The sequence below is a fragment of the Daktulosphaira vitifoliae genome, unplaced genomic scaffold, assembly GCF_025091365.1.
Source record: "Daktulosphaira vitifoliae isolate Bord-2020 unplaced genomic scaffold, ASM2509136v1 Scaffold_2, whole genome shotgun sequence".
Taxonomy (NCBI): Eukaryota; Metazoa; Arthropoda; class Insecta; order Hemiptera; family Phylloxeridae; genus Daktulosphaira; species Daktulosphaira vitifoliae.
In genome coordinates, this window is record NW_026099573.1 from 26,400,654 (window position 1) to 26,422,451 (window position 21,798).

At 31.1% G+C, this 21,798-nt stretch overlaps 1 protein-coding gene across 3 annotated transcripts; it reads right to left on the minus strand.

Moving 5' to 3' along the window:
- Window positions 1–3,542: 3,542 nt before the first annotated feature.
- LOC126899217 (uncharacterized) lies at window positions 3,543–13,467 on the minus strand. Of its 3 annotated transcripts, none has more exons than XM_050673823.1 (3): window positions 12,575–12,595; window positions 12,456–12,510; window positions 3,543–7,229 (listed from the first exon to the last, which is right to left on the minus strand). In XM_050673823.1, exons 1-3 carry the CDS (start codon window positions 12,578–12,580, stop codon window positions 4,024–4,026), a joined length of 3,267 nt encoding a protein of 1,088 aa, XP_050529780.1. In that variant the 5' UTR covers window positions 12,581–12,595; the 3' UTR covers window positions 3,543–4,023. The 3 variants fall into 3 exon arrangements, with proteins under 3 accessions (XP_050529780.1, XP_050529779.1, XP_050529781.1); XM_050673822.1 differs by lacking the exons at window positions 12,456–12,510; window positions 12,575–12,595 and adding exons at window positions 13,301–13,355; window positions 13,420–13,467 and having other exon boundaries at window positions 3,544–7,229; XM_050673824.1 differs by lacking the exons at window positions 12,456–12,510; window positions 12,575–12,595 and adding exons at window positions 7,779–7,849; window positions 13,301–13,352 and having other exon boundaries at window positions 3,544–7,229.
- Between the last annotated feature and the right edge of the window lie 8,331 nt (window positions 13,468–21,798).

The window sequence follows — 21,798 nt, forward strand, 5'->3', positions numbered from 1 at the left end:
CTGTATACAACAAGAAATAGAAAGCAACAAGACTATTAACACGCAGAAACTGAATAAATTATTAACAATTTTAATAAATTAATAAAATGAAAGTATTTATAGTTTTAGTGCTAAGATAAGAACGCGTTGTTCCCTAATACGCTTAGTTTCTACTGAAAATTAAAAAAAAACATCAGAATAGAATGTTCGCGGCACAGTATGGACGAGCATAGTTGGGACAAGTATAGGTGATATCTGACAGTGATTAAAATCACTGTCATATGAAACGCTTCGATGCAAATCTGTAGATAGTGTTTAATTCTAAGAAATTGGTGCAAAATTGGAAGCAACATCAACTCCTATTTTCTTAATTATATTCTGTTTAGTCGTTCTTAGGTTCTTAGAAAAATATACTTTTAGAAATCATTTTCTATCACTTTAAATTTTTGATATTATTACTAATTATTAAAAAAAAAAGTATTTACATATATAAAAAAAATTGTTTTTAAATTATTACTGATTTCTATTTTTAATACGTGTAAAAATAATCAGTGCCAAATATAACTTTTATTCTACTTTATTTTGTCCTTTAAAGTTGACTTTGTGAAAGTTTATAATAAAAAAAAAAATGAATTTGTTACCGTAACTTTTAGCTCAACTTGCAAGTTTCAAATTGACATAATTAAATAAAAAATTTTATGTGATTTAAAAAAATGGTATTGTAAAAATTAATATGCAGTCAGGAAATTATATAATTACTATTTTTAGTAAATTTATCAGTAAAGCTCAATATTTTTTTGCATTTTTATCGTAATAGATCACTTAAATAGAAATCATAGTAATAATATCTAAGTAACTTTTGGTGATTTTACAATTGAAATATTTAAAACTAAATTAATTTTAATAATTTACTTTAACTAAAAAAAAAAAAAATAAAAAAAATAATTAAAAATATGAACTCAATTAAGCCCATTATAAAATTTGATAATTTTAATTTTAAAAATCCATTGTTAAATTCAGGTGAAACTAAAAATCATTTTTTTAGAAATTATTTATATAGCAACATGTTACCAAAATATGTGAAATATTAATAATCGGTAGTAACACACATAAATAGAGTTAAAAATTAATAAACTACAAAGTAGAATTAATTCATTTTGTAGTTGAAAACTTTTATCATATCAAACCTAATTCAACAGTAAATACTTTTAAAATATTTGTAGTATAATTATTAACAAATGTACTAAATATCACATACATATGAATAAATCAAAAATCATCTAAGGAATGTTTCTTTTAGGGTATTTAAAATAATCATATACTAACAAATATTTCAAACCAGTCATTTACAATTCATTAACTACGACTACATCGAGGTTTTTATCACAATTAATCAATCATAAATAATTATACAACATCTAATAACTTTCACTAGAAATCGCTGCATTACTTTATCTAGAATATAAAAAGCCATTTTTTTTCATAAAAAAGGGGTTCGTCATCGCTCTGCTGCTGCCGCTGCTACTCTTTTCTATCTCTTACACGGAATCTGCGTCAGTATAAGTAAATATTTTGTCCCTACGACTTTGTCTTTTTTCCATACCATCCTAAATGATGAACACTTTCTTAATAGATTTATTAATATTTTATCCATAAATAAGTTTTATTTATTTTTACTATTACCTAATAATATCCTTATAAGAAATATATATAGTTTATATTTTATATAAGTTTTAAATATTAATGTGACCTTCATTTCTGGACAGCCTTAAATGTGCCGAAAAGGCTGAAGAAGCGTAATTTGTGATTAGAATTAACTGGTCTTAGTAGTAATACCTTTGCCTGTGTACTCGCCAGCCATAAAATTACCTTCCAGTAACGTGAGGTAAAGAGTCGTACTAAATCCATCGAAAATCCAGTTCTTGAACTAGTAGTCCAGGTAGAGTTCACTATAAAATATATAGTTCGTAAGGCAGGAAACTACATCTTGGAATATCCTCAGCGTGTGTACCCGCTAGCCATAAAGGACTATACCAATTACCCCTCGGTAACATATAGGCAGTTGGCGTAAAGCATAGTAAAAGGTGTGTTGAAGTAATATTTAATATATATATTAACGAGGTCAACTGTGACCGCGCCAGCCACGGCTTTACGCTGAGAAACGTTGGGTCACCTCAGTCTTGTTGATTATATTTTGAATATAGATAGATATATTCTTATAATAATTAAAAATATAATTATTATATTTTGACAAGTTCAAAGTGAATTTTAAATATATCGTCTATAGGGAATTTATCGAAAATATTATTAGTAAAACATAGTGTAATATGAAAAAAGTTTGATAAGTATAAAAAAAATAATAATCATAATAGACGCAGGACGTATTGTACAGAATTTTTTTTTTTAAATATAATATACACATAAAGGCTAATTAATCGATATGAACACAAGATCTTACAAACGATTGTTAACACCGAACTGAGAAATTACCGTTAGTTTAATCCAAAGAACTATGGAAGGAAATAAAGGTAAGTGCGAATATTTATTTGCATAGTTTTTTTTCTCCTTTTGTATTTTATTTTATTTCGAAATACCTTACAAAAGGAGTACACTGATTTCATGAGTATTAGATAAATCTAACTGACATAGAATATAAAGTTAAACTTATTTAAATTTGTTCGCTTTATTTAAGTCGAGAAAAATAAATTTGAAATTTTTAATTAGTTCAAATTGCCATTTTTATCTTACGACTAAAGTGATGTACGGTTGCCACGTCGATAAAATATATATAGAAAAATATACCAAATGTTAGGTAAAGACATTATGCACCTATAAAAAAAAATTATATTGATTTTGTCATTTTTAAAAAAATTATGGCAGTTTTAAGGAAAAAAAAAAATGTAGAAAATTAGCAATTTTGAAATTTGTAATTTTTTTGGAGTTTTCTGCCATTTACGGAGAATGAGAGAAATTTTTAAAATTCTCGAAAGAACTGATTTTTAGGAAAAAATGGGTTACAGACAGAGAATGGTAGTGAAGCGATCTCTATACAGGTAGCTAATTGGTTTTTATGACGTCGCTGTTAAAGTCACGGAGTGTTTATTGTCTTTTATGACTATTTATGACTACTTTTTGTATTGCCAGTTAGTCTATTTATAAACTCACAAAAATGTGCTATATTGCCGTTGATAATAAATGCCGTGTACCTGCAAATATCGTTGTCATAAAAAATCAATTAGCTACCTGTATTTGTAATCTCTTGTGTATTATGCATGTATATTAACTAAAAAGTTTGAAACTTTAAATGTTTATATCTAATAAATGAATAAAGTTATATTAAAAACTCAAATTCTATGTACTATTTAAAAAGCTCAAACATTTTACTAAATTTAAAATATGTATTCCTATTTAAAGAAACAAAGTTGATACTCTTTGAAAGTATAAGAGATGATTTTAAAAAGTATTACATAGTTAATCATTCAAGAAAAATGTATAATTAAAGATAACCAGAAAAAAAAAAAAGAAAATGTTTAAATTATTTTTATAAAAAAGTCATTCTGTATATATCGTCATGCGCAACACTATAGTATATCAAAATTTCAACTTAGAGATTGTGAGATATTTAGATTTAAGTGTTAATCTTCTTATAATAACTTAAATCAAAATATCTAAAATTTGGTTCGAGTCGGAATCAAACTATTTAGAATATTGATAAGCATATAAGGTGTAATCAGAGAATAAATTTTATTTTTGATCAATGCAAAGTTTAGAAAAAGTGAGTTACTGACTTATACGAAGCGTATATCTACATATATTATATTTAACAGCTTTATTATATTAATATACATTAATAAAGATCATTATACAGAGTGATTCATTTATCACAGTAAATTTTAATAATAAAAAAAATGTAATATTGAGAATTTTTTTTTAGTATCTTTCAAGTGCAATGTATATATTGAATATTGGTTCCTAATAATTTATTTTAAATAATATAATTGACATAGATTAATATAATAAAAATTACAATATTTTATCAGAATATTAATTAGGACAGCCGTTTTTAGTAACATATTTAATTATTTTACGATAACCTTTTCGAGTAGCTGCAGAAATGGTACCACTACTCCATGGACAATTATTTTCATGTGCATATTTTATGCAATCAAGTTGACCATTTGCAGCAGCAAGTCTTGTTGTGCTTTCGTCCCACTTGCAACCATTTTCATGAACATATTTTAAGCAGTCTAAATGGCCATTGGCGGCAGCTCCACTTATAGTTCCTTCATCCCATTTATATCCATTTTCATGCGCAAATATTAAACATTTAATGTAACTACTCGCAGCGGCTTCCCTTGTTGTGCCTTCCTCCCAGGGACACCCATTTTCATAAGCAAATTTTAGGCAATTTAAATGTCCATTTGCTGCAGCCCCTCTCATCATACCTTCAACCCAATCACAACCATGTTTACGGGCATATTCTAAACAATCTAACTTACCATGCACAGCTGCTGCAACTGCTGTATCTTTATCCCAATTACAGTCCTTATCATGGGCATATACCAAGCAGTCTAAACAGCCACTCGCGGCAGCAGCTCGAGTTGTGCCTTCATCCCAAACACAACCATTTTCGTAGGCATACTTCAAACAGTCGAAACAACCACTTGTTGCAGCAGCTCGAGTTGTGCCTTCATCCCAAACACATCCATTTTCGTAGGCGTACTTCAAACAGTTGAAACAACCACTTGTTGCAGCAGCTCTTGTTATGCCTTTATCCCATTTGCAACCATTTTGATGTGCATATTTCAAATATTCCAAATTACCTTTTGCAGCTGCATCAAACAAAGTTCCTTCACACCACATACATCCATTTTCGTAAAGATATTTTATTATGACTAGATTACCCTTTACAATTGCACTTCTCATGATATTTTGATCCCATTTACAGCCATTTTCATAAGCATATTTCAAGCATTCTAAATTACCACTAGAAGCAGCTGCTTCTGTTGTGCTCTCATTCCACGGACATTTATTTTCATGTGCATATTTTAACATTTCTAAATCGCCTCTTTTAGCAGCCGCAGTAGTTGTACGTTCATCAAATTTACAGCTATTTTCAAAAGCATATTTCAAGCATTCAAATTCATTATATGATGCAGCTATTTCTGTTGTGCTTTCATCCCACTTACAGCCATTTTCAAAAGCATATTTTAAGCATTCTATTTTACCCCTAGAAGCAGCTGCTTCTGTTGTGCTTTCATCCCATGGACATTCATTCTCATGTGCATATTTTAAAATACTTAAATTACCTATTTTGGCAGCCGCAGTCGTTGTACGCACATCCCATTTGCAACCATTTTCAAAAGCATATTTTAAGCATTCTAAATTACCACTAGAAGCAGCTGCTTCTGTTGTTCTTTCATCCCATGGACATTTATTCTCATGTGCATATTTTAAAATATTTAAATAACCTCTACTGACAGCCGTAGTAGTTGTTCTTTCATCCCACGGACATCCATTTTCAAAAGCATATTTTAAGCATTCTAATTTATTACAAGAAGCAGCTCCTTCTGTTGTGCTTTCATTCCATGGACATTTATTATCATGTGCATATTTTAAAATACTTAAATGACCTCTTTTGGCAGCCGCAGTCATTGTACTTTCATCCCAGGGACATCCTTTTTCAAAAGCATATTTTAAGCATTTTATATTACCACTAGAAGCAGCTGCTTCTGTTGTGCCTTCATCCCAGGGACATCCATTTTCAAAAGCATATTTTAAGCATTCTAATTTACCACTTGATGCAGCCGCTTCTGTTGTGCTTTCATCCCACGGACATCTATTTTCATGTAAATATTTTAAATTTTGAAGATTACCATTTATTGCAGCTGTATAAGTTGTACTTATATCACATGCATATCCATTTTCAATGACATATTTTATAATGCCATGATGATCTAAAGAGACAACAACATTAGTTATGTCTTCATTCAATTCAAATCCATTTACGTGGACATATTTGAATATTTCTATTTTACCACTATATATAGCATTTGTCACAATATCACTTACATTAAAATTACAGCCATTTTCAATAGCATATATTAAGCATTCTAAATTACCATTATATGCCGCGACATTTGTTGTACAGGAATACCATGGACATTCATTTTCATGTGCATATTTTAACATTCTTAAATCACCTGTTATGGCAGCCGCAGTCGTTGTACTTTCATCCCACGGACATCCTTTTTCAAAAGCATATTTTAAGCATTCTAAATTACCACTAGAAGCAGCTGCTTCTGTTGTGTACTCGTCCCACGGACATTCATTCTCATGTGCATATTTTAACATTTTTAAATCACCTCTTTTGGCAGCCGCAGTTGTGGTACGCCTATCCCATTTGCAACCATTTTCAAAAGCATATTTTAAGCATTCTATATTAACACTAGAAGCAGCTGCTTCTGTTGTGCTTTCATTCCATGGACATTCATTTTCAAAAGCATATTTTAAAATCTTTAAATCGCCTCTTTTGGCAGCTGCAGTTGTGGTACGTTCATCCCATTTACAGCCATTTTCAAAAGCATATTTCAAGCATTCTAAATTACCACTTGAAGCAGCTGCTTTTGTTGTGCATTCATTCCATGGACATTTATTCTCATGTGCATATTTTAAAATCTTTAAATCGCCTCTTTTGGCAGCTGCAGTTGTGGTACGTTCATCCCATTTACAGCCATTTTTAAAAGCATATTGTAAGCATTCTATATTACCACTAGAAGCAGCTGCTTCTGTTGTGCTTTCATCCCATGGACATTCATTCTCATGTGCATATTTTAAAATACTTAAATTACCTATTTTGGCAGCCGCAGTCGTTGTACTTTCATCCCACGGACATCCTTTTTCAAAAGCATATTTTAAGCATTCTAAATTACTAGAAGCAGCTGCTTCTGTTGTTCTTTCATCCCATGGACATTTATTCTCATGTGCATATTTTAAAATATTTAAATGACCTCTACTGGCAGCCGCAGTCGTTGTACTTTCATCCCACGGACATCCTTTTTCAAAAGCATATTTTAAGCATTCTAATTTACCACTTGATGCAGCCGCTTCTGCTGTGCTTTCATCCCACAGACATCTGTTTTCATGTGCATATTTTAACAATTCTAAGTTTCCATTTTCTGCAGCTTTTCTCGTCATACCTTCTTCAAATTGGCATGTCTGTTCATCATTCGAACTTTTATTTTGAATTGCTAGATGAGCAAAATTATAAATGAACTTGCGTTGTATTAAAACTTTATCTATATAACTTATAACTTAAAATATATTAAATTAAAATTTTCCATCTATCCTACATGTCCTTTCTTATTATCACTGATCTCTCTATTTCATCTACATCGTGTTCTCCTTTGTCAAACTCGTCCTCTATATATTGTGTTATACTCTTACTTAATCTGAACTCTATTCTTCATATTCCCATAGAGGTGTAAAATCTCTAGCCTATGATTAATTTCCTCTCTATTTTCTCATATTAAAACTGCAAGTTCAGCGAACTAAATTCATCTAGATATATTGCATAGTATTTCTCTAGTAATTTCAACCACCACTATAGAAAATATGTAAGGGCTTATAGCAGAATCTTGGTGCACTCCTATTCTTACCTTAAATCTTCTGTTACCCTTTTCATACTTTTTAGGCTGGTATAAGTGTATCGTACATAACCTTTATTATATTAGTGTATATTTTCCAATTAATTATAATTATTATAAATGAATATACTGCTATTACCAAAAAATACTTACTTTTGAAGCTTTTGTTATTGAACAGACCAAAATATACTCTCAATGTAATATTATTTTAATGTAATTGGCCTCTTAATCGAAATAATTATGTTAATAGTTATTTTTATAGTATTAGTGTACATTAAATGCATTTAGTTGAGTTATATATATTTATCCTAATATTATATATAGGCGTTATCATTGTGTTATATTGGTCCCCTAACTTTACAACATAAAGTTTAATTATTTAAAAATATTAATAATAATTTATTTAAAAATTCCAATAATATATTTAAATTTAATATATTTTTATATAATCTTTCATGAAAATTTTAATGATCGTAAATAATTAGCAATATTTATAAATTATATAATGCAATAAAAAATAATTTAAATATTTGTATTGAACCACGCTGTTAGCAACTCTATAATATTTATATGTTAAGACGACAAAAAACTAGATTTATTGAAATAAAATTTTATGTAAATAACACTAATTTAATATAATTAATAATGTATTCGAATAATTTTGGAACTGTTTTATTCAAACTACAATTTATTTAAATTCAAATCGTACAAATATTAAAACTTTATTTGTATAATTATTGAGATGGTGATTATTGAACTGCTTACAATGGATAATTTTGTTATATAGGCCATTTTTTTATCATAACTCACTCAATTATTTTCAGAATAAAAATAATTTAAACATTATCTTTTTAGCTTCGATGCGAAGCTGAGAAGGTATTAGTTTTACTATGATGTGTTTTTTTTTGTGCCTGGTACTACTTTTTCTCAGCTCTTACCAAACCGATGTCTTTCAATGATACGTCAAAAGATCTCAAATCGTATCTAGTCGAAGAAATTATCCTCAAAAATTGAAAAAAATTCCCTCGTTCCCCGTAAATGGGGGAAACCTCCAAAAAAATTACAAATTTAAAAATCGCTAATTTTTTCAATTTTTTCAATTTTTTTTACTTAAAATTACTATAACTTTTTTAAAAATAACCATATCAATATAATTTTTTTATATAAATGCATGATATCATTACCTTTCATTTGGTATATTTTTTTTTTATATGTGACCCTTTACTTGCCCACAAGGGGGGATATAAAATGACAACTTTTTCACAAAAAATTAATTTTTTCAACTTGATTTTTAAAAATGTTCCGGAAAGTCTGACACTTTTATATATATCTTAAATTAAAGCTTATGTAATATACTTTAATATTAAAAAAAAAAATGTCGGACTTTATTTTGTCTTCACGGTAAAAATATCTATCAAATGCTATTTTTGTTTGAAAATTTTGATTTTATTTTTAAAATTTTTAACTTTATAATGCTATAACTTATTGAAAAGTGTATGGATCAACACAATTTTTTTATGAGAAATAATATTTTTTAATAAACTCTTTTTCATTCGACATACATTATCTTAATCAGGATATTAATAAAGAACTAGCAAATCATGTAGCTTTTGGGATAATCCACCAATTTTTTAAAATTAAACACTATCTAATGATTTACATCGAAGCGTTTTTTTTTTTTATAGTGATTTTAATCACTGTCAGATATTATTATACTTGATGATATCTGATATAGATGGATCAAGTATAATGCTTGATCCATCTATGCCACGTCTCCACTGTGCCGCGACCCCCCTGTGCTGTTTTTTTTTTTTTGATTATCTTTAGTTACAAATTATTTTTGAATTATTGATTATGTAATACTTTTTAAGTTCATTCCATATGCTTTGTAAGGTTGCCAACTTTGATTTTTTAAATGGAAACACATATTTTTAATTTAATAAAATGTTTGAGTTTTTAATTTAATAGTAAATGACATTTGAATTTTTAATGTAACTTTATTAATTTATTAGATATAAATATTTGGAGTTTCAAATTTTTGAGTTAATATACATGTATAATACACAAGGGATTACAAATATAGGTAGCTAATTGTTTTTTTATGACATCGATATTCGCAGGTACACAGCATTGTTATTATCAATTGTAGTAAGGCACATTGTTATGAGTTTATAAATACACTAACCGACAATACAGAAAGTATATCTAATGATAATCATAATTGATAATAAACAATCCGTGACTGAGACAGCAATGTCATAAAAATCCAATTAGCTACCTGTATTTACAATCCCATGTGTATTATACATGTATATTAACTCGAAATTTTGAAACTTTAAATGTTTATATCTAATAAGCTAATAAAGTTATATTAAAAATTCAAATGCCATTTACTATTAAATTAAAAACTCAAACATTTTATTAAATTAAAAATATGTGTTACCATTTAAAAAAACAAAGTTGACCCCCCTCCAAGGCATAAGGGATGAACTTAAAAAGTATTACATAGTTAAAAATTCAAGAATAATGTGTAACTAAAGATAATAATAAAAAAAGATGTTTAAATCATTATTATTCTGCAAGTAATTTAGTGGGTTATGATAAAAAAATCACCTTGTATTTATTCTGCAAGTAATTGAGTGAGTTATGATAAAAAAGTAACCCTTTATACATACTACCTTGACATTTTCTTTGCTTTTTTAATGTGATTACGATATAATTATGAAGGCTGAGAGAACAAAGCACATAAACTTACTTTTAATTAGATTAAATATATATATAATAGAAAAAAATTATCCTTGCAATACCATAAGTAAATAAGCTAATCCCTCATAAAAATTGCTATTTAGAACACTCTGTGAGCAGGTATGATGTAAAATATATCTTTAGTACTCAAAAATAAAAAATTCGTTTTATTTTTTGTGAATTTTGAAACCAACTTAATTCTACTCAAAAATATATAATGCGCTGATTTTAAATTTACAATTAGACTTTTTCTATCATCCCTAATATTTGACAAATAGTAAAAAACAAATATTTTCTTATAAAATATTAATTAAAAAGAAAAAATATTATGTTCAAATTATTATCGGTTTTATTTTTTAATATGTTAACCAAATCTATGCAAAGTTTCAATATAAAATGTTGTGTGTAATATTTGTGTATTGTCCTTTAATGTTGATTATTACAAAATAGCTAAACTTCCCATTTTGATATTGACATATCATTAAATGGAAAATTTTATGAGTATAAAAAATGGTTTATTATGGATTTCAGTAAGGAACTTATGTAATTATTATTTATAGCACATTAATAAGAAAATCATTTTTTTAAAAAGGTTTATCGGTGTTAAATTGAATTGAAAAAAATGTGAACAATTTTATTTGATTAATTTGTTGTGGGGGTTATGGCTCCCAAACTTTTTTTATGACTTAAAAACGTACAAATTAAAAAAATTTCTTTATTCAAATATTTTTAAGGGGTTATACAGTATTAAAACCAAAATAAATATTTTTAGGGAGATTGATATCTGAACCTACATTTCAGAAATTCCAAGGCAGTTTACACTAATTTCCAAAATTCACTATCAAGTACGTTTTTTATAGAATAATTTATTAAATTTTTTAAAATTTTCCATTTTTTACACATAAATTGTATTTTTTATATAACTTTGATATCCGTTTTGAACACAAAAACAAGTCCCTAGGTGAAATTTTTATACAAATAAATTTAATTATTTAAGTTTAAATTGTACATACAAGTTATAGTATATAGTATTTATAAAAGTATACAGGGTGATATCTTAAAAAATACAAGTTTTATAAACAAATTTTTTTTTTAATCATTATGGATCTTTTATGGAGTGTTTCACAAGAAAATTTCAATTTATACCACCACCCCTTATGCTTAAAACTTCAAATACATTAGTAACATTTTCAAATAGCAATCCTATTTTTTTTTACACCATAAGATTTAGTTTAATAAAAAAAAATATTTTATTTTATTTAATAATAAGTGCTTCATGGCTCTCTAAAGTTTAAGGTTTATTAAGAAAATATTATAACAGACTCGAACGTTATAGGTCGTAAATAAATTAGCGCTATTCTGACTACGTGCGTTGACACAGTAAACCGGTAGCTTCTATCGCTACATAAAACAATAATGTAACCGTGCTAGAAAAACTACTAAATTTTTTCATCAAATATCGTAAATTTTAAAGTAGCGTATCTTATTTAAAATTCATAATTTTTTATTATTTTTTTTTTTATGATAAAAAAAAAATATATAAAAATAATATGGGGTTGCTATTTGAAATTCTGAAGTTGATACAAGTTCTAAGTATAAGGGATGATGATAGAAATTAAATTTTTCTTGTGAAACAGCTCGTCAAAGTTCCATAATGATTAAAAAAAAAAATTTGTTTATAACAACAAGCCTATATATAAAATTCCTGAAACATTTTCAAAAGTTTTTAGCAAAAGTTGCCGTTTTGAATCCCTCGTATGTAAAAATGACCTACTGTAAACCTAATTATTGTGGACCTAATGTAAAAAAAAAAAATCGTTTTCATTTATTCATTTTTCTTAAAGTTATGGCAGTTTTTAGTAAAAATAATAACTCAAAAAATATTTTTAGAACAATATTTTAAATAATTGTCGTATATCATATCATCGGTATCATAACTTTAATCGGTCACTCTGTATAACCAGGAGGATAACTTCATAGCTATTGTTAAATAAATCATATATGCATCGCTTTAAATAAATATACAAATCTATAGTAGTTAGATAGTAAATTTAATATGAGTAAATATTGTAAAATACAATTTACCTTCGTTAAATATCAAACACGATATTATAAACAGAACAGATATAATTTGCCAATTCTACAATAAAATAAATAATCTTTGAAATTTTTATCAAGTACTTTAGGTAAAGTGTATTACTCACCTTCATTTTTATTCTAAGTGTTAAATTCTGAATAACTAAAGACAATTTCTTGTTATAATGGTTTATATATATATACGATCACCCACATTTTCTTTTTTTTTTATATTTTTGAAATTTAAATATATAGTAAATATTAAAGGTTACCCATAAAAATGTAGTATTTTTAGTAAACTATTCATACACAAGTTTAAAACGATTGCTAAATTTGCATTGGCAGAACACTTTCTTGACTTTACAATAAATTACGAATTATAAATACAATTTTATAATTATATTTTATCATGTTAAAATAAACTGTGCTTTAGAGTTNTGATACAAGTTCTAAGTATAAGGGATGATGATAGAAATTAAGTTTTTCTTGTGAAACAGCTCATCAAATATCCATAATGATTAAAAAAAAAAATTTGTTTATAACAACAAGCCTATATATAAAATTCCCGAAACATTTACAAAAGTTTTTAGCAAAAGTTACCATTTTGAATCCCTCTTATGTAAAAATGACCTACTGTAAACCTAATTACTGTGGACCTAATGTAAAAAAAAAAAATCGTTTTCATTTATTCATTTTTCTAAAAGTTGTGGCAATTTTTAGTAAAAATAACAACTCGAAAAATATATAGCTATTGTTAAATAAATCCTATATGCATCGCTTTAAATAAATATATATAAACTATAGTAGATATATAGTAAATTTAATATGAGTAAATATTGTAAAATACAATTTACCTTCGTTAAATATCAAACACGATATTATAAACTGAACAGATATAATTTGCCAATTCTACAATAAAATAAATAATCTTTGAAATTTTAATCAAGTACTTCAGGTAAAGTGTATTACTCACCTTCATTTTTATTCTAAGTGTTAAATTCTGAATAACTAATGAAATTTCTTGGTTATAATGGTTTATATATATACGATCACCCACATAATTCATTTTTTTTTTATATATTTTTAAATTTAAATATATAGTTAATATTAAAGGTTACCCATAAAAATGTATTATTTTTAGTAAACTATTCATACACAAGTTGAAAACAATCGCTAAATTTGTATTGGCAGAACACTTTCTTGACTTAACAATAAATGACGAATTATAAATACAATTTTATAATTATATTTTATCATGTTAAAATAAACTGTGCTTTAGAGTTGTATTAATCATAAAAAAAACTTATAATTTTAATAAAAATAAAATGTCCTAATACTCTCAAACAATATATTCTAATTGTGATTTTATCATAATTTATATTATACTTTTTATTTTTCTATTTTTTATTATTTATTATTTATCTTTTATTTTGTAATCAAAATCCACATCATTTGTATCAGTATAAAACCAAAGGTAATACTAAATGGCGCAATCTCCCGCAGGGGAATCCGCAAGGATTACGGGCCTAACAACCCCGCGGACCCTAGTTATTTCAGTGGGGGTGGCAACACGTACCACTGCTCTTAGCCGGTCATGACTTTGGTTAGTTGGGACCGGTAGGCCTGGGCATACCTGCTTGCTAACAGCGAATAGGCCCCCCTAACCCAGCCATACCAAGTGAAAGGGTTGCTAACTTGTCACAGGGTAGTTAGCCGAAAGGTAAAGTGACCATTGGGATCCTCTATGGCACCTGGCGCACCATAGAGTATACAGCCTTATCACAGTATCGAGCTCTGCTGTGACGGACCTTTATTTCTCGACTTCTCGTGGGAACTATATGGACAAAAACATAGAAAAACCACAAAACAACGAACTTGTGACGATCAGGGATCCTAAGGACAACCTGTCGGAACAAGATCGTGAACTGGCGACTCTTCGCAGAAGAATCGCCGAACTTGAAGGTCTCAATGCCAACAACGGGACACTTGGTGAACCGTCTACTAGCAAAGAGACAGCAACGTCAGCAAATGTAGACCAGGAATCGCAAGATCAACTGGGAGCAGTAGCTGACAAAATCGAGGGTCTAAAACTTAGACCTGAGAAACTGAGCGGCAGTCAGAGGCGCAAGCTGAAGAGGAGCCGAGCAAACATGGAGGGGCAGAAGAACCTACCAAAGGAGGGAGACAAGGGAACCGATGACTTGAAAAAGTCAAAGGGAACCGAAGCTCAAAAACCTGAGGACAAGGGGCAAGAACCTCCATGTAAGAAAACTCATTGGGTACCGACCTACAGGGACGTGGTAACCGATGATAAAAAAGTGGCTCTGGTCCTCGCAGGCTACCCCACTAACAAGTTGACCACAGAGCAGGGGCTACTCATTGAGTCTTGTGTTGGAGACTTGATACTGTCGGGTACTGATGGAACCGACGTACCAAGGTTTGAAGACACCAGACTCACTGATGGAGCACTTGTGATCAGTGCAGCCCAAGAGAGCTCTCTTAAGTGGCTCACTGACCATGTCAACTTGATAAAACCTTGGGACGTTGCAGAACTCCATTTGGAAGCCTACAACCCGATCAAGTATAAACGGATGGTCACTCACATACCAGGGCTGCTCTAAAAGAGTCCAAGAAGATCTTGGAAATTTTGGCAAAACAAAACCCAGGGCTGAACACGGCGATCTGGAAAGTCCACCATGAGACAGAGGTTGGCCCGAAAGGACAAACTCTGTTTCTAAGTGTGGACGAAAACAGCATGGTCAAACTGGAGGAACTGAAGCGCAGTCCATATTTTGGAATGGGCAGAGTTTGCTTCACAGATTATGTTGCCAAGCAGCCACCAGCCCGGAAGGATGTGAAAAAATTCACATCTCAAAAATCTGGGAAGAGGAAGGCTGAGGAATCACCAGTGCCACTCGGGAAAGGAGGTAAGGCACAGGGTAAGGAGGTAAGGGGCAAACGGATACACTTTACTCCTGTCTCGAAAGGGAAGGGAGGAAGTGTGTTACGTAAGGGAAAGGGACCCAGGAAACCGCCACCCTCAATAACGGCCACAGCTGAGGGGAACCACTCCACAGATCCAAAAGGAAGTGTGGAGAGCGGAACCAAGGCACGGTCGCCACCTGGGGACGGCGGTGGGACACCACCCACAGGGGGGGCTGTGTGACACAGGGACTGTTTCAGACACCTGTATCACACCCAGCACAGCGTGCTTTCTTAGGTGTCAACATCAGTTTATCTGAATGGCTGACAATAGAATTCAATTCACGCAAATAAACCTGCATCACAGTAAAGGGGCCAGTAGTGTATTACTAAGGACCCTAACTGAGAGGCATACAACACCCTTACAAATAGCACTTATTCAGGAACCATGGATAAATGGGGACCAGATTAAGGGGCTAAATCTAAGGGATTTTAAACTGTTTCATAAACAAGCAGATAAACCAAGAACTTGCATTTTGGTTAATAATAAAGTTAAAGCCAGCCTGATACTTAATCTATCAAGTGCAGACTTGACTATTATTAGAGTAACACTAAATGATGGTAAAAACATCATAGTAGCTTCAGGATACTTACCATATGAGGTTACAGACCCAGGTAGGGACCTAACTATGCTCTTTAATTATTGCAAAAATGAAAAATTAGAACTAATCCTAGGTATGGATGCTAATGCACACCACACTATTTGGGGGAGCAGTAACATCAACCAAAGAGGAGAGGTTATAATGGATCTATTGCTGACTACAGACCTAAGTATACTGAACAGAGGTAGTGAACCTACTTTTGTTATCAGGAACAGGCAGGAAGTCATTGATCTAACAGTTTGTTCAAAAGGGTTACTTCAAAAGATAAAAGGGTGGAAAGTGTCCTCCGAACCTTCTCTTTCTGATCATAGGCACTTACGATTCACTTTGGAAATTAACAAAGTTGAGACGGAGTACTATAGGAACCCGAAAAGAACAAACTGGGACAAATACAGGGCAGATCTCTCTCGTGACCTGATTAACCTACAGTTTAGATTGGGGTCGAGACAGAGTACTGAAAGGGCTGTAAATATGCTACAGGACTCCATTGTCTCAGCTTACAAAGAAAACTGTCCTTTAATAGAAAGGAAAGGTACAGGGCAGGGTGTAGCTTGGTGGAATGCTAACCTGTCTAAATTAAGAAAGAGTTCACGTAAGCTCTTAAATAAAGCAATGAAATCAGGTTTGGAACAACACTGGGAATCCTATAAGGACGCCCAAAGGAACTACAAATCTGCATTGAAAAAGTCCAAAAGAGAAAGCTGGAAGAAGTTCTGTGGGGATATACAACAACTCCCTATAGCAACTAGACTTCTGCGATCACTAAGGAATGGACCAAACAAAACTGTCGAGGCAATACTACTGCCAGACGGAATGTTCACCAATAATGATAATGAAACATTATCACATTTGATGAACACACATTTTCCTGACTCTATAATTAACAACAGAGAACAGGAACATGATGCACAGGACAAACGTGTGACCTGTGCTGATTGGAGACTAACCAGGAAAGTGATAACCCCAAGTGGAATAAGATGGGCAATAAAAGCCTTTGGCAGTTTTAAAGCTGCAGGCTGTGACGAAATTTTCCCTGCACTTCTGCAAGAAGGGTTAGAGATAATCGTCCCCCATCTCTGCAAAATATTTAGGGCATGCCTTGCCTATGGTTATCAACCAGAAAGCTGGCGTAAGGTTAGGGTAGTGTTTATACCCAAACCTAACCGCACTAACTATTATGAAGCAAAATCCTACAGACCAATAAGTCTTACTTCTTTTCTTCTTAAGACTATGGAGAAACTTATTGATAGGTACATCAAGGAGGGGCCTCTTAAGGAGAACCCTTTACATGAAAACCAACATGCGTATCAAACGGGGAAATCTACTGATACAGCTCTACACTGCTTAACTACTAAGATAGGGAAAGCTGTAGAGAATAAAATGTATGCAGTAGGTATATTCCTGGACATCGAAGGGGCTTTTGACAATACTCCCTTCGATGCTATGTGTGAATCTGCACAACAGCGTGGAATAGAACCACTTATTATTAAGTGGATAGAATCCATGCTTAAGGAACGCTCCATTTTGGGACAGCTCAATGAGACCAAAGTAATCAAGAGTGTCAAACAGGGATGCCCACAAGGCGGGGTTCTATCCCCCTTGCTATGGTGTCTAGTATTGGACTCGCTTATTAGAGAGTTAAACAAATATTGTTATACACAAGCCTATGCGGATGACTTGGTTATAACAGTGGTGGGTAAATTCCCAGACACTATTATTGACTTAGCACAACAGAGACTTAACACTATACAGATATGGTGTAGTAAGTACGGTCTATCTGTTAATCCAAATAAAGCAGAGGTTGTTATGTTCACTAGAAAGAGAATAGGACTAGACAGCCTGGACACTCTTACTCTGAATGGACAAGAAATTAGCTTAAAATCAGAAGTAAAATACTTAGGTATTATCTTGGATAGTAAGCTAAAATGGAAATCACATGTTGAGTCAAGAATCAAAAAAGCAATGACCACATTGTGGACTTGCAGCAGAGCCTTGGGAAAGACATGGGGTCTTAAACCAAGAGTTATGTATTGGTTGTACACGTCAGTGATTAAACCTATGATATTGTACGGTGCCCTGGTCTGGTGGACCAGAACAGCACTCATTACAGCTAGGAAAGAACTTAGTCGCATACAGAGAATGGCTGCTATTGCCATCACTGGAGCATTAAGAACTACACCAACGGTCGCATTAGAGGCACTAATTGGATTGCCTCCTCTGCATCTAGAGGTGAAAGCTCACGCCAAAGCTACAGCACTAAGATTCCACAACTTAGGTATGTGGACTTTGGAGAGTGATACAACAGAACATGGTAAAATACTAAAAGAGATAGACAAGGGCTTTTTAGAATACCCCTTGGACTATATCAAACCGGTTCTTAAGAATAACATTCCCTACAAAGTGGAGATCACTACACGTATAGAATGGAATATTAACCACCTGACTGACAAATGAGGTTTTGTGATATATACAGATGGATCCAAAAAATCAGGAAAGGTAGGTGCTGCAATTTGGAGCTTAAAGCCACGAATATATGTCAGTATGTCATTGGGCACAACACCCTCTGTTTTCCAAGCAGAGGTGATGGCGATACTGGTAGGGGCTCAGAACCTGCTGGTATACAAAAATAGGAAGATAACTATCTTAAGTGATAGTCAAGCGGCTTTGAAAGCACTCTGTAACGATCAGGTGAATTCAAAGCTGGTCCTCGAATGCAGGGAAACTTTAGAATCACTATCGAGGTTCAACAAAGTTACACTAGCGTGGGTACCAGGACACAACGGTGTCACTGGAAATGAGAATGCTGACTTTCTAGCCAGGAAAGGAGCAGAGAACACCTATGTTGGACCAGAACCAGTGGTAGGGCTCACTGAGCAATCGCTCAAAGCGTTACCCAAGAATTGGTGCAGAGAACAACACAGGAAAATCTGGAAGTACTTGGTAGTACCTAGACAATCTAAAATGTTTATCAAGACCCCTGGTTTATTGCTGGGTGATCTTAATAGCATGACTAGACATCAAATAAGCACCCTGACTGGTCTACTGACAGGACATGGTCACCTGCTTAAGCATCTTAACGCAATGGGGGTATCGGAATCACCATTGTGCAGGAAATGTGGAGTAGAAGAGGAAGACTCATTTCACATCATGTGCGAATGTGAAGCCTTGTCCACACTAAGATCAAACTACTTGAATAAACCATTTCCTGAAAAAGAGGATATTAAAAACCTAAAACCCAGAGAGATACTTAATTTCGCCAGAAAGACAGGACTCTTTGGTCATCTTTAGAGGTGACTTTATGGTTGGTAATGTATTAACACTTTGGTGATAACACTTAGGTGGGTAAACCGAATCAAGACAATTCGGTATGAGGTGCGCACAATGGACCAACAGGTCTGAGTGCATGGGCATTATGTCCACCTCAATAATAACTAAAACTTAAACTAAATGGCGCAATCAGATAATACTTTCAAGAGGTTATTAGCTTTTTTAGCTTCGATGCGAAGCTGAGAAGGTATTGGTTTTACTAAGATGTGTTTTTTTTTTTTTTTTTTTTTTTTTTTTTTTTGTGTCTGTTACCACTTTTTCTCAGCTCTCACCGAACCGATTTCTTTCAATGATACGTCAAAAGATCACAAATCGTATCTAGTCGAAGACATTACCCTTAAAAATTGAAAAAAATTCCCTCGTTCCCCGTAAAAGGGGGAAACCTCCAAAAAAATTACAAATTTAAAAATCGCTAATTTTCGAAATTTTTTCAATTTTTTTTACTTAAAAGTGCCATAACTTTTTCAAAAATAAACATATCAATATAATTCTTTTTTATATAGATGCATAATATCATTACCTTTCATTTGGTATATTTTTTTCATAAATTTAACCCTTAACCTGCCCACAAGGAGGGATTTAAAATGACAACTTTTTCACAAAAAATTAACTTTTTCAACTTAACTTTTGAAAATGTTCCGGAAGGTTTGACACTTTTATATATATCTTAAATTGAAGCTAATGTAATATACTTTATTATGGTAAAAAAAAATTTCGGACTTTATTTTATCTTCACGGTGAAGATGCTACCAAATGCTATTATTATGTGAAAATTCTCGATTTTATTTTTTACATTTTTAACTTTATAATGCTATGACATATTGAAAAGTGTATGGATCAACATTATTTTTTTATGAGAAATAATATTTTTTAATAATCCCTTTTTCATTCGACATACTTTATCTTAATTAGGATATTAATAATGAACTAGCAGATCATGTAGCTTTTGGAATAATCCACCATTTTTTTAAAATTAAACACTATCTAAAGATTTGCATCGAAGCGTTTATTTTTGATAGTGATTTTAATCACTATCAGATATCATTATACTTGATCCATCTATGCCACGTCACCACTGTGCCGCGACCCCCCTGTGCTGGGTTTTTTTTTGTTCACTATTGCTAGGGGTCTGTTTAATATTTAAGGATTTTGGTCAAAACTAAGAATCGGAATCTACCTGATATGTGCCCAAATATTGTCTCTATCTCCTTAAATGAGTTTTAATTACCTGAAGGATATCGATAACTATATCTATAAGGGTCACTTAAACACAACTGTCCTTTATTAGTTTAACGTTAGTAGCTCCGGACTACAGACCAGTAGAATTGTCACATCAGCATCTCCCTCTATTCTAATTAATATGTATTACGAATTAAGTAAACGAAAATACAAAGACTATAATTTAAATAGTAAGAACATGGTAATAATTTTTTTTCGAAGTATAAATTTTAGGAAAATTCAAATAAGCAACAAAATTAAGCTTTCCACGACTAAAAAATTTAAACAATGCTAATCATTATGGATGGGTTAACCCCTTAACTTTTACTATTTGTGTTACTAGTAATACTAGATAAATTACTGATTGAGTGATAAAATTGATGATTTATAAACAAAAATGATAAGTTGTAACGGATTATATTTCAATATATTTTATTAATCTTTCTAGTCAAAATTATGGCAGTACAGCCATTTGTTTATTATTGTTATTTTACTAATTTATTTTATTAAATAAAGCCCAACAATAAAAATAAATAAACATTTTAAATGATTAAAGATATATTATTTAATTTTTAAACTTTATTATTTAATGCAAACATTATTCTCGGTGGTGTTAACGTAATTAAAAAAATTTAATTTAAAAAAAATAATAGCACAGTGAGTTTACTGTGCTGAGATTGGGCATAGTTAGAACCAGTAAAAAATTGATGTATTATGCCAAAAGCAACATCAACTCTTATTTTCTTAAATATATTCTGATTACCTATTTTTTTTATTTATAGATATAATACATGAATAAATAATAATTAAAAGTAGTATGAAATTGATATTCAATAATTTAACACTGTTATTATTACAGAGTCACTTCTGTATTGAAGGCTAATAAAAAAAAACCCAGCACAGGGGGGTCGCAGCACAGTGGTGGCGTAGCATTATACTTGGATCAAGTAAATCACTGTGAATATCCAACACCCCAAATATGTTTAGCCATTAAGAGATTGACATTTTAATTACACAATCTAAACTTTTATTTATTTTCATATATCATTTTTGTATTACTATACTATATTTTTATCATAAAGCACATCTAAGAATACTTTTGTGTTGCACACCTCTCTCACCTATACAAAAATATTGGATTGGTATGTCCTAGGGAAATTTAAGTGCAGTGGTTTCCCGTTGCCTTCTGCACTGGGAACATGGTGATTTTTCGCCACCGTAGA